Source organism: Musca vetustissima, unplaced genomic scaffold (genome assembly GCF_032173495.1).
Source record: "Musca vetustissima isolate MV318-11 ecotype Yass unplaced genomic scaffold, APGP_CSIRO_Mvet_v1 utg6369, whole genome shotgun sequence".
Classification (NCBI taxonomy): domain Eukaryota; kingdom Metazoa; phylum Arthropoda; class Insecta; order Diptera; family Muscidae; genus Musca; species Musca vetustissima.
In genome coordinates, this window is record NW_026889093.1 from 228,773 (window position 1) to 244,024 (window position 15,252).

Sequence of the window (15,252 nt, forward strand, 5' to 3'; positions counted from 1 at the left end):
TATATGAAACCTCTTTTAAACAAAAGAAAGAAAAAACAACAACAAACATTCATCCATAACAATAGATAACAATATTACTCACTATATAATATATATTTTTTAATTTAATTATTTTTCTAAAATTTATTAATGAAATTATTTTTCGTTCTAAACGAATCTATCATGCATTTGCTTTACTCTCAAATTGTTAAACAATTCTTTATACTATTATAACAAAAAAAAAACAAAACAAAAAACAACAACTGTATTATCATTACAATTATTGTTATGTGTATGAATTAATTAATTACTACATTATAATTATTAATATTAAACAAAATAAATAAAATGATATATAAAATACATATATATCCAATTTATAAATATAGATATATAAAATAATTAAATAAAATATTAATAATATATATGTGTATTTTTGGTAGTTTATTGTGTTCCTTATTAACAAAATGTAACAGCAAAACATACAAAGAATGAAACATTAAGGAAAAAAGAATACAAAAACAACAACTTAAAGCAAAACAAAATCTATAATTTTTCTACTCTCCTGTATAGTGTTGTATTATATATTAAGTTTAATAATTATATATATATATATATTTGTACCTAAAGACTTTTTAAGTTCAATTTACAAACAAAACCGAAAAATCTGTCATCATTGTGTTTTGTTTCTTTAACAGAGAAGCGCATATATCGTTGTTATAATGTATTAAAAAAACAAATGATTCAATTTCAATTGATTAGAATGTGATTAGAAAATTGTATTGCATTGAAAAGATTTTTTTATTTATATTATTCCTGAAAATGTTAATCAAATTATTTATTGGATGTTGGTCTTTCAGTCATTTGTAACTCCTTTGCCCAGATTTAACAAGCTCTTCTTTATGTTTTGCTGATCCTTAAATGCTATTTTTAAGGGACGGATCGCAGAAAAAATCAAGTCTGATTCATGTCAAACATGTTATGAAACTGTTTGAGGGGTAAATAGCCATTTTTATTTGCCTACATAGAGTATTGAATTTATTTTTCTAAACCCTGTTCCACCATCTAGATTAGCTTCGATATGTTCTCCCACATGTTTCTGATTAATTCCATCAAAACTAAACATTTCGATTATATAAGGTGACCATACGTCCTCTTTTTTAGAGGACAATCATCTATTTTAGCTGGCCGTTTGTCCTCCATCTGTCATCTATTTCTATAATCTGTCATTTTTAAAACTTTGATCAATATTTATGGTCTGTTCCAGTACTTTTTTAATAGTAAAGCTAGTAAAAGGGGAACATTTCAAAATAGCTCTCAGTGCAAAATAATTTGAAAAGTTCGGGAACGCAAATCTAGTAAATATGCCAAAATTAGATGACAATACTTCAAAAACAACATAACAGCCAAACAGAAGTAGGCATTAGAACTGTAGTGTATTGAATCTATTTTTTCTTTAAACGCATCTGAATGTAAACCAGGTCCCAACGGCATGAAATCTTCCCAAACATCTGCATCAAACTAAGAAGGGATACTTATTACTGATTCGATATGTTGAGTTGATGTCATAGAACATATGAGAAGCTTTGTTTAATTCCATACAAAAAATAAACATTTACCTCATATCAACATATCGAAGTTAAGGAGGGTGCAGGGATTCTTGACAATTTAAAAAAATGTTTATCTTTCTATGTTATGAGGATCATTTGCCATGGGTATTGTCATTTTGTATTTGGAATAATAGCGTAGTTAAATATTACAAAATGAAATAACCAACAAATCCCCATTTTATATGAGAAGGCGAAGATCACATATTCCAATCTGGTTGCGATACTTTAGAAGAAAAAATCAACAGTAATTCATTATAGCTGTTGCAGGCTCCATGTTTTTTATTCCATGAATTTTTTATTCCTTCTAAAGCTGGATAAATCTTGAAGACAATTTAGTCATATCTGTATGTTATAATCCCACCAGCTGCCTAAAGGAATATTTTAGTAGGAAGCTATATGTTTGTACATTATTGACAGGCATGCAGGTGAAGTCAGCATTTTCGTATATTCTCATTTGAATATACCACTATATTTTTTGTAATTTTAAGGTCTTTGCGGAATTGGATGTAATATGTAATTTCAGGTATCTCAGGGGAAAATGAAATAAAGCATGGCATAGTCCCACATATCCAATCGAATCGATTATAAATTGGTATATCTATCTGATTGTCATGGGTGTGAAAAACCACATGGTCTTATAGCGCCTGACGTTTTTAGTTGTGTTAGTCAAGTCTGAAACGAATTGAAAATACTCACACAGGTGTTTGTGATCAATTCAAAAATCAACCTGATTTTAACTTTCCACATACCGTCGGAAATAAAAATATGTCTATATGAGGGCCTTTCGTGGCGCTCGATCTTTCGAATCAAGCACATTACTTGATCGACTCAACTAGTAGACCTATAAACAACAAAGATGTTTGGCAATTATTTTGAAATTAAAATAAGTTAATAAAACAACACATAACTGAAAATATTGAAAATGGGATAGAATAGAAAGACGACGATGCTAGGAGAATGACAAAAAAGAAACAAACACATATAATGGCATAAAAATCAAAATGTTTATAACAAAAAAATGCGAAGAAAAAATAGTTAAATGGATGATATGTACCAAGAACAAAATTAAAAAATAACAAACATACAAAACTATTAAAAAAAAAAATCTACAAAAACCGTACATTTTAAAGCAATTTCTTCTAAATACAAAACGAAAAATAAAAACTTATATAAAACGAAAACGATATACATACATATATTTAAAGATTTTACTTAATCTTCATTGAATTCAAATAAAAATATAACAAAAATACCATCACACAAAATAAAGAAGAATGGAAAATAATTAAAATAACAATTCTATTAATTACCACAAAACACTGAAAAGGGAAAAATATACATATATAAGAACAAAAAAACAAACAAATATTTGAAATTGTGGTTATGTTATCATTGCACGCTGTTTTTTAGATATGACATGAAACCAAAACAAACAAATATGCCTTATAACAAAAGAAAAAAAGAAAGAAATTATTAAAAAAAACAATTTCAATTTTTACAATATGTGTATGTAATATGGTGTGTTGTTGAGAAATTATTTTATTAAAATAAAATTGTGTTTTTATATATATTTTTTACAATGTTACGCAAAAAACATCTTAGAGAATTTATGTTAATTACTTTTTCTATAAAGATTTTATGGAGGGGTTCCTAAAAAGGCATTAGTCATCGTAACTGGTTAAATACTAGTTTGCAGTGAAAATAAAAAATGGTCCACACAACTTTTTAAGAAAAAAAAGTTCAGTAATTCTTATAATTCTTTGTAAATGTATAATAAAAATTTGATGAAAATATCCATAAAGGAAAACAAAAACTTTTAAAATTGAACTAAAATTGAGCCCCTTCTTATTATTATTACCATTATTAAAAAAAAACGTTTATATTTCTTATAAGGGTTTAATGTTGTGTCATATAGTATATTAGTTTAGTTATAATTTTATTCTAAGTCAATATTCTTCAATAGGCTAATAATAATAAAAAATAGACAAAACTATTCTAACTCAATAAGTCTTACATTAATAAATAAAAATCAACAAAAAACAAATAAAATAAAAACAAGAGAGGAAGAAAGTTAAGTTAAAAAAATAATTTAAAGAAAACACGCTCTAGTTTTTAAAGCACGTACTTATAATATCCATATATACATACATATATATTTCCAAAAAAGAAAAAAAATTATAAACAATAAATGAACATATTTAAATAACATCTTTAAAAAATCTCTAAGAAAGTTGAACAAGTTCTAACAAAAAAGCAAACAAATCAACAAAAACAAAATTGTAGTTGAAAAATAACAACTCGAAATTTCATTATTCAAATCATAACAAAAACACAAAAACATACGCAACAAATAATAACGACAACTTTTTCCAATCAAATTAGTACGCTAAGAACATAACTTTAAAAACAATTTTATGATTATAATTAAAAATAAAAAACCAAAAAAAAAAGAAGAAGAAGGATTTGCAGCAACAAAGAACATTATTTCAAGTTTAAATAACGCAAAATGCTTTAAATCAAATTATTGAATGAATGAAAATAAGTAACAAAAAATATAAAAACTCAAACACACAACCAACCATCCCTCTTTATATAATTATAAATGTTTAAATAACATAAAAAAAAAGAAAAGAAACGAGCGAAAATAAAATTATATTTAATGATGATTAATCTTCATTAACGATATAAGAAAAAAAACTATAAAATAAAACAATTTCTTTTTCTTATTCATGGAAAACAAATATTTTTATTTCGCAAAACATAATTAGTTTGTATGCAACACTGTTTAATTTTAAGAATCGTATAAAAATTCGTATGTGTCGGCATTTGAGGATGACAACTATTCTCAGCGTCTTATTTCAAGCCTGTGTTTTTGAAAAAAATCATTTGAATCAAAATTTTTTATTTGATAAAAATAATTCGTAATTTTATTGCAAGCTTCATTAACTATGAACATTGGATCAATGACAGTTTGCTGAGAGTTAAGCGTCTAACAATTGATGAATTAAATTTTGTTTGCAGGTATATGTATAATAGCTGCAGCTAAATAATTTGTTAATGTCTTGCCACAATGGCTGCATGCTCGTATTTAGTACATTTAGAGTCAATTCGATGGGAACATGGTACAATTTAATTTCATAGCCTGGCGAAAAATCGTTAAAATTCAATATGAATTGCCTTTTTATTTTCACAGTATATGTAGGTGCGGCGACGCACTCTATCTAGAAATATACAAACGGGGAAGAGTGCAGTTTCAATCCTGAAATTATGATCATTCGTCGTAGACCCCATGTAAAATATACGGGCATGTTCTGGCATTCACTTCAACGGCAGAAGGGTATCGAACACACGCCGAGGTGTTCTGTAACACACTTTACACCCATTTACATTTTCATAGTGATAGTCGGGTGTCATGAACACACCCTATATAAAAGAAACCCTTTTTTGAAATAAAAAAGACACTTGATGATAGATTAATGTGTTATTATTGCGTATAATTTGTTTAAAATCACAAAATTAAGATGAAACGTCATAAAAAAACCAATATTAAATAGATGCTTAGGTTTGTGTTGCATTTATTCCGAATGAATCTCTCGCTTGACACACACAGCTGATTTGCAACAATATCGTACACGATAGGGTTACCAAATCTTCCCCTTAAATCAATCAACAAATTAATGATATTTAAGAATCTTTCATACATATATTTTATGTCGCTAATAATAAAATATTAAAAAAGAATAATAAAATGATCGTTAGAATTTACGAAATTACTAAAAAATAACAGAAACCATGTTAAACGAATGCAGAACAGGAGGTAAATTCTGAGGTGATGTGTATGTATGAAGTGAAACGAACACGTCGTGAGTTCGTCCCGATATACTTGATCAGAGTAAAATTCTACGTCGATTTAACCATGTCCGTCTGTCTGTTAGATATAGAGCTTAAACCCTTTGAACCCCGATTTTTTCCGTGACCATAGAACGATTTTCTGTGGACAGATTAAATGCAACCTATCATAAGTAAGATATGAACAAAATTTGACCTCATCCTAACGTTCCGGAGATTCAGTGCATTATTTCTGACAAATAAAAGTCCAATATCAAAGAAAGCAAATGGATTATCGGCGAAAAAATCACTGAAATTACTCTTTAGATTGATTTTCACAAGAATGAAACAAACAATGTTGAAGGTACAATTCAAATACGAAGCGATTTAAAAAATTTGGGCTGTATACACAAATTGTTACTGTATAAATGTTTGCCCTATTCTTTATATTGAAAAGAGCATAACTTGACCAACATTTTTTAATTTTTAGATTTTTCTGTATACACAAATTGCTACTGTAAACATTTTTGCCATCTTCTACATATTGAAAAACGCAAAACTTGCCAATTTTTTTATTTATATATATTTTTTTAATTTTTCTTTTGATGTATGTCAGGTCCATTTTGGATACTAGAAAAGGTGACAAAAGTACCGATCGATTTTATCTATTTTGAATATCCATCTCATGGAGGCGTGTATAAAAAGTTCGGCCCGACAGAAACTAAAGACGTATTAACATGTTTCAATTATTATTTATTCATATGAAGATACACACAATCCGCAAAAAGCTATACACAATGGATATTTCATTATTGAGACTGTTACTATATACTCTTCTAGAAAAAATGCTTTTGTGACCAGCTGAATATTAAGAATTCAATGAAATTTTTATCAATATTTGAACTTGTTCCAAAGAATGAATAATAAGTTTATATTTGGTATGTTCCCCAGATTTAAATATTTTCATCGATATCATAATGGAAAATACGTTATCGTAATATAGAGTAGTAGATTCTTGCAGTACGGTAACAGACCAATTGTTTGAATTTTTCCTTATCGATTCTATGTTTAATAAATCATTTTCCAGGGATTGAGCATCGTTTGAAAAATCTACATCTTGAAATGTGTGTAGATTTATTCTGGGCTCTAATACATTTTCTTTTGTAAAACGTTGCAGACGTTTGTATGTTCTATATAAAAATCCCTTTGGTAATGAATGCAGAAAATATCTGAAAACGTGTCTGTATTGTTTGTTCAGTACTTCTTCCAACCAATTCAACACGATTCTGAACAATTTAATTGTTGACCTCAACCACACGACACTCGGCCATATTCGGATTAAACTACTCATTAGGACATCGGAAAATTTGATATTTCAGTTGCATACAAATATTACTTACATATGCATCATTTTCGAAAGTTTCCTCTAACAAAAATAAATGCGTTTTCTAATACTAATGAATATGGCAAACGGTAATAAGATAAAATTTATTAATGAACAAAACAACACAACTTTAAAACAAATTCAATCTAACTAAGCTACATTTCTACTTTAACAAATAAAAAAACATGCATAAAAAACAACAAAAATACTAAAACAACAACAACTATACTAAATGAAAATCTAAAAAAAATAATAATATCGCTATTGTGGAACACATTTTTTTACTTATACATTTATATTTTTTAAATAAAAACCAAAACTTAATATTATTCAATTTTATGAATTTAATTATACATACAATATTTAAAGAAATAAATAAAAAATTATATATTGAATAAAGTAATAAGAACAGCAACAAACAACAAATCCAACTTATTAATTAATAATATAAATTTAAATATAAAAAATAAATTAAATAAAAAAGAAGATATATAAGTTTATGGAGAATACATTACAAATAACAACAAAGCAAAACAAAGCCAAGTGAATAAGAAAAAAACGGATACAACAACAAGTCTAACATTACAAAAAAATTCAATAAAACATTTAAAATACAAAACACCAATATTTGTATTTTTTATTTATTTATTCCACAAATCCATTTTTTTGTTTCAAACTCTATAAGAATCTACTACTTTTTTTAAGTTTTTTTTATATATGTATATACATATATATTTAACATAGAAAGTAGAAATTCCGCTATTGTAAAAGGATCGTTAAAAATTATGACAGTCACGATTTATTATTTTCTTGTATCGGGAAAAGAGAAGAGATGTTTTGGATAACAGAATTGGTTTACATTTTCCGAAGTGAATAATCTTGGGATCTTTATGTAAGGAACATAGCTGAGAAGTAGACCAATGTCGACTATGCTTTCTAAGGATATTTTGCAACCCATAGGCTACAAGAAAGCCACAAGAAATAGTAAATTGCAGCCAGTTTTGGAGGCGAAATTTCGTAAAATTACAAAAAAATTAAAAAGTGGGTTTCTTTATATTGGGAACACCTAGAAACAGAACCCAAAATATCAAATTACAGCCAATTCGGTTTCAAAACGTGTCCAGAAACCCTGAAAATATCAAAATAAAAAATTTTAATATTTTTTAGGGAAATTTGTTACCCAATTTGAACTCAAAATATAAATAAACAGATAATTCGTTTGGAAAATGTGTCTAAAATCCGGAAAATACCGGAAATTTGGGCAGTTATATGGTTTTTCCTGCTACAATTCGAATTTTTTCACTGAAATTCCATAAAATGTATTTATTAATTTCTTTTAATTTACAAAAAAAGATGACAATGGTGACATACTATAGAAATAAATGACTGATAGAGGACATAAATTTTATAGATGACAGCCAGTTTATGATTGTCCTCTAAAAAGGAGGACATATTGGCTCGCGTTGTGTGGTATATGACACCGTCTTGTTTGAAACCACATATTCTCCAAGCTGTTTTCTTCAATAGCAAACCATAATCTCCTCTTAAAACACTATCAGTCTTATTCTGAATATTCGCTAGGGAGATTTCTCTCATGTAAACAATGTTTCGCATTCACATTCTCGCCTTATTCTGAATGAATAGGGAAAAGCAAAGAATGCGAGATGCGGATTCGAATTTTCGAAAATTGTGGTTAAAAAAAGATTCGTGTTGCCATAAAAGAACAACTTTCAACGATGTCAAAGACACAACGAAGTATTGGGAAGAAATCTGCTTTTAAATTTTCCTTACATAATTGTGTGCCGTTTTATTTAATTTCGATATTAAAATATTCCCTATTACCTTCATACATTCCGTGGTTGAGCTTGCATCGTTATCAATAGAATTCCCAATGACATTTAATTTGTTGTTTTCCAGTTAAAAATTTGCATACAATCATTTATAATATTCTAAATCGTCATATTGTGTAGATATTTTTCAAAAAAATAATTATTACTTATGTTTTTGTAGTCAGCTCCTTTAAATTTATTAGCGAAAAATTTCGCACAAAATGTCATCACGTTCTCCTACTCCCTGTAATCCAGAATAACTAATTTTCCCCCAAAGTGGATTTTTTCGCTTTCGAACTCTATTCAGAATAAGACGAAAGCGAAAATGCGAAAAATTCACTGTGAAATGTTCACGTGGAATTGACATCCGGAATGAGGCTGTATATGTGGCTGTGGCATAATCACCACTTTTGTAGTAGATTTTGAAAATTTGTGTGATAGTTAAGCGCTTAATTTACGTCAATAACAGTTTGACATACGTGGAATTGCAGTCACATTTTAAAACCACGAAACGGATAACCCTTCATAAGATGTTCACGTAACAGAGTATTTAATTCTAACGGCAAAAATCGCCGATCTGAAGTTCAATTGAACGATTCACCTGAAAGAGCAACAGAACTAAGTTTGAGGCTTTTATGCACTGCAAAATGATTATTCGAGCGCTATTCACCTTTAAATGATTACCCGCGCTCCTTTCCGAACGTCAGAACTCTTTTATTTTCTTGAATTTGTAAACAGTCGCACGTGTATTTTATTCTGTTATTTTTCTTGAGCAACATTTGTTGAATTAAATATACTTTCAGTGTAAAGTATATTTGGAAATATGAGTGTCAATATGGAAATAATTGTTGGCACCTACGAGGAGTTCTTGTTGGGCTACAAAATTGATGTTAAGGTAGGTTTTTTATACATACACATTTTATTGTATCGCAGATAGTGTGTAACTTGTCGCTTGTTTATTTTTACTTTTAGGACGACAAGCCGGCTATTATCCAAACATTTGCTGATAAATCCCATTCAGGATCTATAAGATGTGTAGCGGTTAAAGATCAATGGGTGGCCAGCGGTGCTACAGATGATCGTATATTTATTTATGATATGAGTACAAGAAAACAGGCACAGGTAAGTCCCAAAGAAACTAAAGAATGATCATTTACGGGCATATAAAGTTATGAGACTATACATTTCGGAACTTCAGAGGCAACCTTCCGGGAAGTATAGATTTGCCCATAAAAGTCATATCTATATTCGTGAACCCTGAAGTCAACATGTTCTAAAGGAGGCTTCAAGTAATTGAAAGTCATCAAAACCTGGAAACTTTATTGGAATTGTATCGCATATTCACTTTTTTTTCTGTATTAATAATTATTTTCTCTTCCAGATTTTACTTTCCCATGATGGCACAGTTAACTCCTTGGCATTCACACCAGATGGTACTCACCTCTTATCAGCTGCCGACGACGGACGCATGGTCGCCACTCGCTTAAAAACATGGTTTAATGATGCTACATGGAAGAAAGCCCACAGTGGTTCAGCTGTCACACATGTCAGTTGTCATCCAAGTGGTAAACTGGCCTTATCCCTAGGCTCAGATTTAGTATTGCGAACATGGAATTTGGTTAAGGGACGAGTGGCTTATAAAACGAATCTTAAAAGTCGTAATACTTTGGGCTTTCAACCAGATTGTTTAACATGGTCACCGACTGGAGATTATTTTACTTTATCTGGACAAAGAATTGTTGAATTCTGGTCCATCAAGACAGCAGATGTTGTACGTTCACAAAAGACAAAATCGAAGCCAATATGTTTGGCATGGATTGCAGATGATGTATGTCTAGTCGGTCTGGAAGATGGTAAAATTTTGTGGCTAAACGTTGATAATGAAGAAGAAAAGGTAATATAAATTGCATTTTAAAATGCAATTACATTATATAAATATAAACTTTTTAAATATGTAATCTAAATTTTTGTTTCCAGGAAATTGTTGCTCACAATAGCCGTGTAAAAGCTATGACTGTATTCAAAGAGAATCTTGTTACAGCTTCAAGGTAAGCACGTCATAACTAATATGTCAGAAGATTATTCTCGTTTCAACTATTTTTGATCCTTTTTTAGTTCGGGTGAAATCAAAGTATGGCAAATTGTACAAAATAAACAAAAGATAAAGGAAATCGCCTCTACTAACATTGGATGTCGTCCAACATGTCTGAGTGTATTGGATTTAGAACAATTTGGAAGCAGTTATGTGATCAGTAGCACAATTGAAGAAGTCAAAGATATCAAGCCAATAAAACCAAAAGTTAAGCCTGTCCCAAGGGGAGTTGTTACAATTGAATATGACGAAGAGGACGATTCAAAAGCCGACAATAATGAAGATGAGGAAGAGGAAGAAAGTGAAGATGATGACAATGATGATTCTGAAAATGATGCTGACAGTGTTGCTGAAGAAGATAATGACAATGCAGAAGAGGAAGAAAATGACGACGACGAAGATGAAGAAGTTGAAGAGAATGATTCAAGTGACCAAGAAGATAGTGACGACAGTGATGAAGAGGAAGAAAATCCTGAACCAGTAGTACGTCTTCCTAAGTCACGTAAACATAAATTGCAAATATTGAAAAATCAGCAAAAAGGAAATAAAAAACCTAAAGTAGATAACTCGTTGAAACAACAGCAGAAACCAAATTTTTCAAAACAAAAAAAGAATAATAAAAAATTTAAAAAGTAAGATGGGAATAGTTTTTTTATTTTGTAGTATTCATGTTATAATTATTACAAGGTGTAGGGCATAGCTACCAACTGGTAAATATTTTTTCAATAAAAACCAATATATTGTGATAAAATGTTTTGGTTTGGTATAGTTTTTAGCCGACATCTTGAAGGCCAACAGATCTTTCTCAGTTGTTTTTTTTTTTCAAGAAATAGGAACTGAATATACCCGCAAACGTATTCCATAATATATAATTCCTTTGACACACTGCAAATTTAAATTGAAATACAGTCGAATTCGGTTAAGCGAAAACGCTGTATTTCAGATTTTTTTCTCTTAAGCAGGATTTTCAATTAAAAGAACTTCGGATAAGCGAAACTCATTGCACTTAAACGAAGTTTTCAATCAATATCTGAAAAATCATGAAATTTATAAAAAATATAAAAATGAATTGAGTAATAACTTATTTTTTTGTAGACATTTGCTTGAATGGTTGGAAAATGTGCAACATAATTTTAGGGTTGTACATAAAAATTTTAATGAATTTCGTCGCCCTTTCAAAAATTACATTTGTTCTCTTAAACGGTGCTCGTTTCATATATATTTGTGTTTTTACAACAAAAAAGTCTTTCTCTTATACAGATTTTCAATTAACCGGTCATTCTTTTAAGCGAAGTAAAAAGTTTGAAAATCCATCGGAAATATTAGTTTAAAATTAGTTTAAAATAAACCGGCGTTCGCTTATCCGAATTCGACTGTATATTCAAAATTAAAAAAAAAAAAAAAACACTTCAAGTATTCCCTACTGCATTTTGGGAAGAAACCATAACCTTTCATTCTTTTTTTTTTGCATTTTTAGTTTTGTGTTGAAAAAATGTCAAAAACATCCACTTGTTGCGAATATTTTTTATATAATATTTGACGGACGAAGTCACTACCTCAAGTTGACCTACGTTACTTTATTGTACCATGGTAGTTAGAAATTGGAATTTAAAATTAATTTTTTTCTTGATTGGAGACCTGACGGGGAAGTTACATACCTACCATTGTTTAGCTTTTTCCATAAATAAAAATATTTAATAAAGAAATATAAAACGAGTGTTTCTAATTAGCGGAATTTTTCTTTTCCATAGAAGATACAGTTCAGTTCACAGATAACCGAATTAGTTTATTAAAACAATTTGACATCCCTACACCATGCATTCAGTCTTTTAATGAATTTCTAATATCAAAACTGCAAAAATTATTGATTAGGATCTTATTGACAATAATCAAAAATAATTTTGAATGTAGAATCAATAAAATACGAAAACAAAACGTTGCGAAAAAGTTATACATTTTTTCAAGTTCTGGAACAGACATAAAAAGTGTCTGGTTACTTTTCCAGTAACATTTATTCAGTAAGTTCTAGTTCAGAGAGTAAGCCGTTTTTACTCTCTTTTCCGATAGTACTGAGAAAAGTAAACAGACAAAATTTAGTAAGATTTAGCAAATAAACAGCTGATTCAAGAAAACATTTGATTTGCGCCAAAATAAACAAACAAACAAAGGACAAACACAATTATTTGTATTAGGTTCGTTCGTTTACTTTCCCAGTAATATTTACTCAGTAAGAATTTGCAGAGAGTAAATACGAATTTTTCCTTTTCAAGAGAGAAAACTGCAAAAAGTAAACGAACAACATCCAGTAAAAAGATTGTTTCGACACAGCTGATTAAAACAACAAACAAATTGGCGCAAACTAAAAAACAGCATTTTTATTAGAAAAATGGATAACAAGCGGAAAATTGATGTTGTTTGTTCCCCACAAACATTTAAAAGGGTTGTGACCTGTTATTCCTGTATCTGCAATTGATATGGGGGTGGACATAACCGATGGTGTTCCAGACATGTTAGGGATGCACTTTTTTGTTTGGATTTGGAACCTAAAAAATCGTTCGCCAATTACTCTTGTATTACCTTATTTTTAAATACTTGCGTTTTCTTCATCCAATTTTGTATTTAATGATACAAAATCAAAATAAAATTCACAAAACAATCAATTTTCTTGAGAACAATTTTTTGTTTGTTTACAAAACATAACAAAACAGCTGATTAAATATCAGCTGATGGTACAAGAAAATTCTTACTGAGTAAATTTTCCTTGTAAGAATTTGCAAATACTCAGTAACACAACTGTCAAATCTGCTCTCTCAATTCGCTCTCTTTTACTGGACTTTTGGGTAAACGAACAACATTTTGTAATAATTTGTACAAATTCGTACAAATTATTGAGTAAACGAACGAACCTATTGTATTTAATATTAAAAATAAAATGAACAATAAAAGAAAAATTGATTTGGTATGTTTCCCGGAAACATTTAAGCATCCTGCATCAATACATTGCCCTCTATCTGGAACTTGCCTAAAAATATATAACGAATTAGTTTCTAATTTAATGAAACTTTGCATTACTTAGGAATTTTCTTCCATTTTCAGTTATTTTTATATAACTTAACTTCAAATTGAACTTTGTAAATTAAAAAAATGTTTTGAATAGTTTTTGTGTTTTTGGTCATAAAACAGCTGATCCAAAAATGCTGAGTTTGCAAAATCTTACTGCATAAAATTAATTCAGTAAACTCCAGTAAGTTTGTTGTTGTTCAACTGTCAAACTTGCTCTCTCACTTGACTCTCTTTTACTGGATTTTTGTGTAAACAGACAACATTTAGTAACAATTGTTACCAAATATCGAGTAAACAGACAGAGCTATAAACAGCCTTATGCTTGATATTCGCTAGGGAGATTTCTCGCATGTAAAAAATGTTTCGCTTTCACATTCTCGCCTTATTCTAAATGAATGGGGAGAAGCAAAGAATGCGAGATGCGGATCTAAATTTTCGAAAATAGTGGTTTAAAAAAAAAAGAATTTTTGAAAATGGAGATTGAAAAAAAGATTCGTGTTGCCATATTGCAATTTAAGTTGTAATGTTTGTTGCCATATTGTAATTAAATTTTGTAATAACACTTTTTACTAACACCTTAAAAGTACACTTTTTATGATGGCAAAAACCACATTACACGATGTCAAAGACACAATGAATAATGGGAAGAAATTAAATTAAAATTTCTATATTTTATTTCTCCTTTATTTTGTCCTTCAAATCATATTCAGTGGCATCAGGCAAATTTGCCTTTGTGATATTTCCATCATTTTTAATATATTTTGTTGAAGGGACAAATCCTCACCCAAAATGTTTTCATTTTGCCTCCAAAATGCCTCAAACACAGCTTAAATATTTCTTATTACCTTTATAGGAGGTGATTACACTGACGAGTATATTACGAATCTATACCTAAATTATTCCGAACACTAATTTTAATAGAGATCATAATAGGTGTGTCTGGTTACTTTTCCAGCCGTTTTTACTCTCTTTTGCGATAATACTGATTTCTTTGTTTTGAATAATAAAACAGCTGATCCAAAAACGTTGAGTTTGCAAAATCTTACTGAATAAAATTCTTTCAGTAAACTCCAGTAAGTTTTTTGTTGTTTAACTGTTAAACTTGCTTTCTCACTTGACTCTCTTTTACTGGATTTTTGTGTAAACAAAAAACTGGTATGTTCCCGTACTGCAAGAATCTACAATTTTTTACTCCGATAACACTTTTTTCCTTTATGATATCGAAGAAAATAGTAAAATTGAGTAGATTCTTGCAGTACGGGAACAGACCAAACATTTAGTAACATTTGGTAACAATTGTTACCAAATATCGAGTAAACAGACAGAGCTAATTTCTCTCTGTGTACTAGTATACTATAAATTATCGTACATCGATATATCGGGAAAACAACAGTTATATTTCAAACATTTCAAACTGACATATGAGTTCCACACAAAAAAACTTAACCATTTCGAAATAAATGGACG

General features: G+C 29.2%; 1 protein-coding gene across 1 annotated transcript; it reads left to right on the forward strand.

The window, feature by feature from the left end:
- Positions 1 to 9,453: 9,453 nt before the first annotated feature.
- LOC133336807 (p21-activated protein kinase-interacting protein 1-like) lies at positions 9,454 to 14,680 on the forward strand. Its single transcript, XM_061545086.1, has 6 exons — positions 9,454 to 9,525; positions 9,603 to 9,752; positions 10,012 to 10,524; positions 10,608 to 10,678; positions 10,746 to 11,280; positions 14,639 to 14,680. Exons 1-6 carry the CDS (start codon positions 9,454 to 9,456, stop codon positions 14,678 to 14,680), a joined length of 1,383 nt encoding a protein of 460 aa, XP_061401070.1.
- Positions 14,681 to 15,252: the final 572 nt, after the last annotated feature.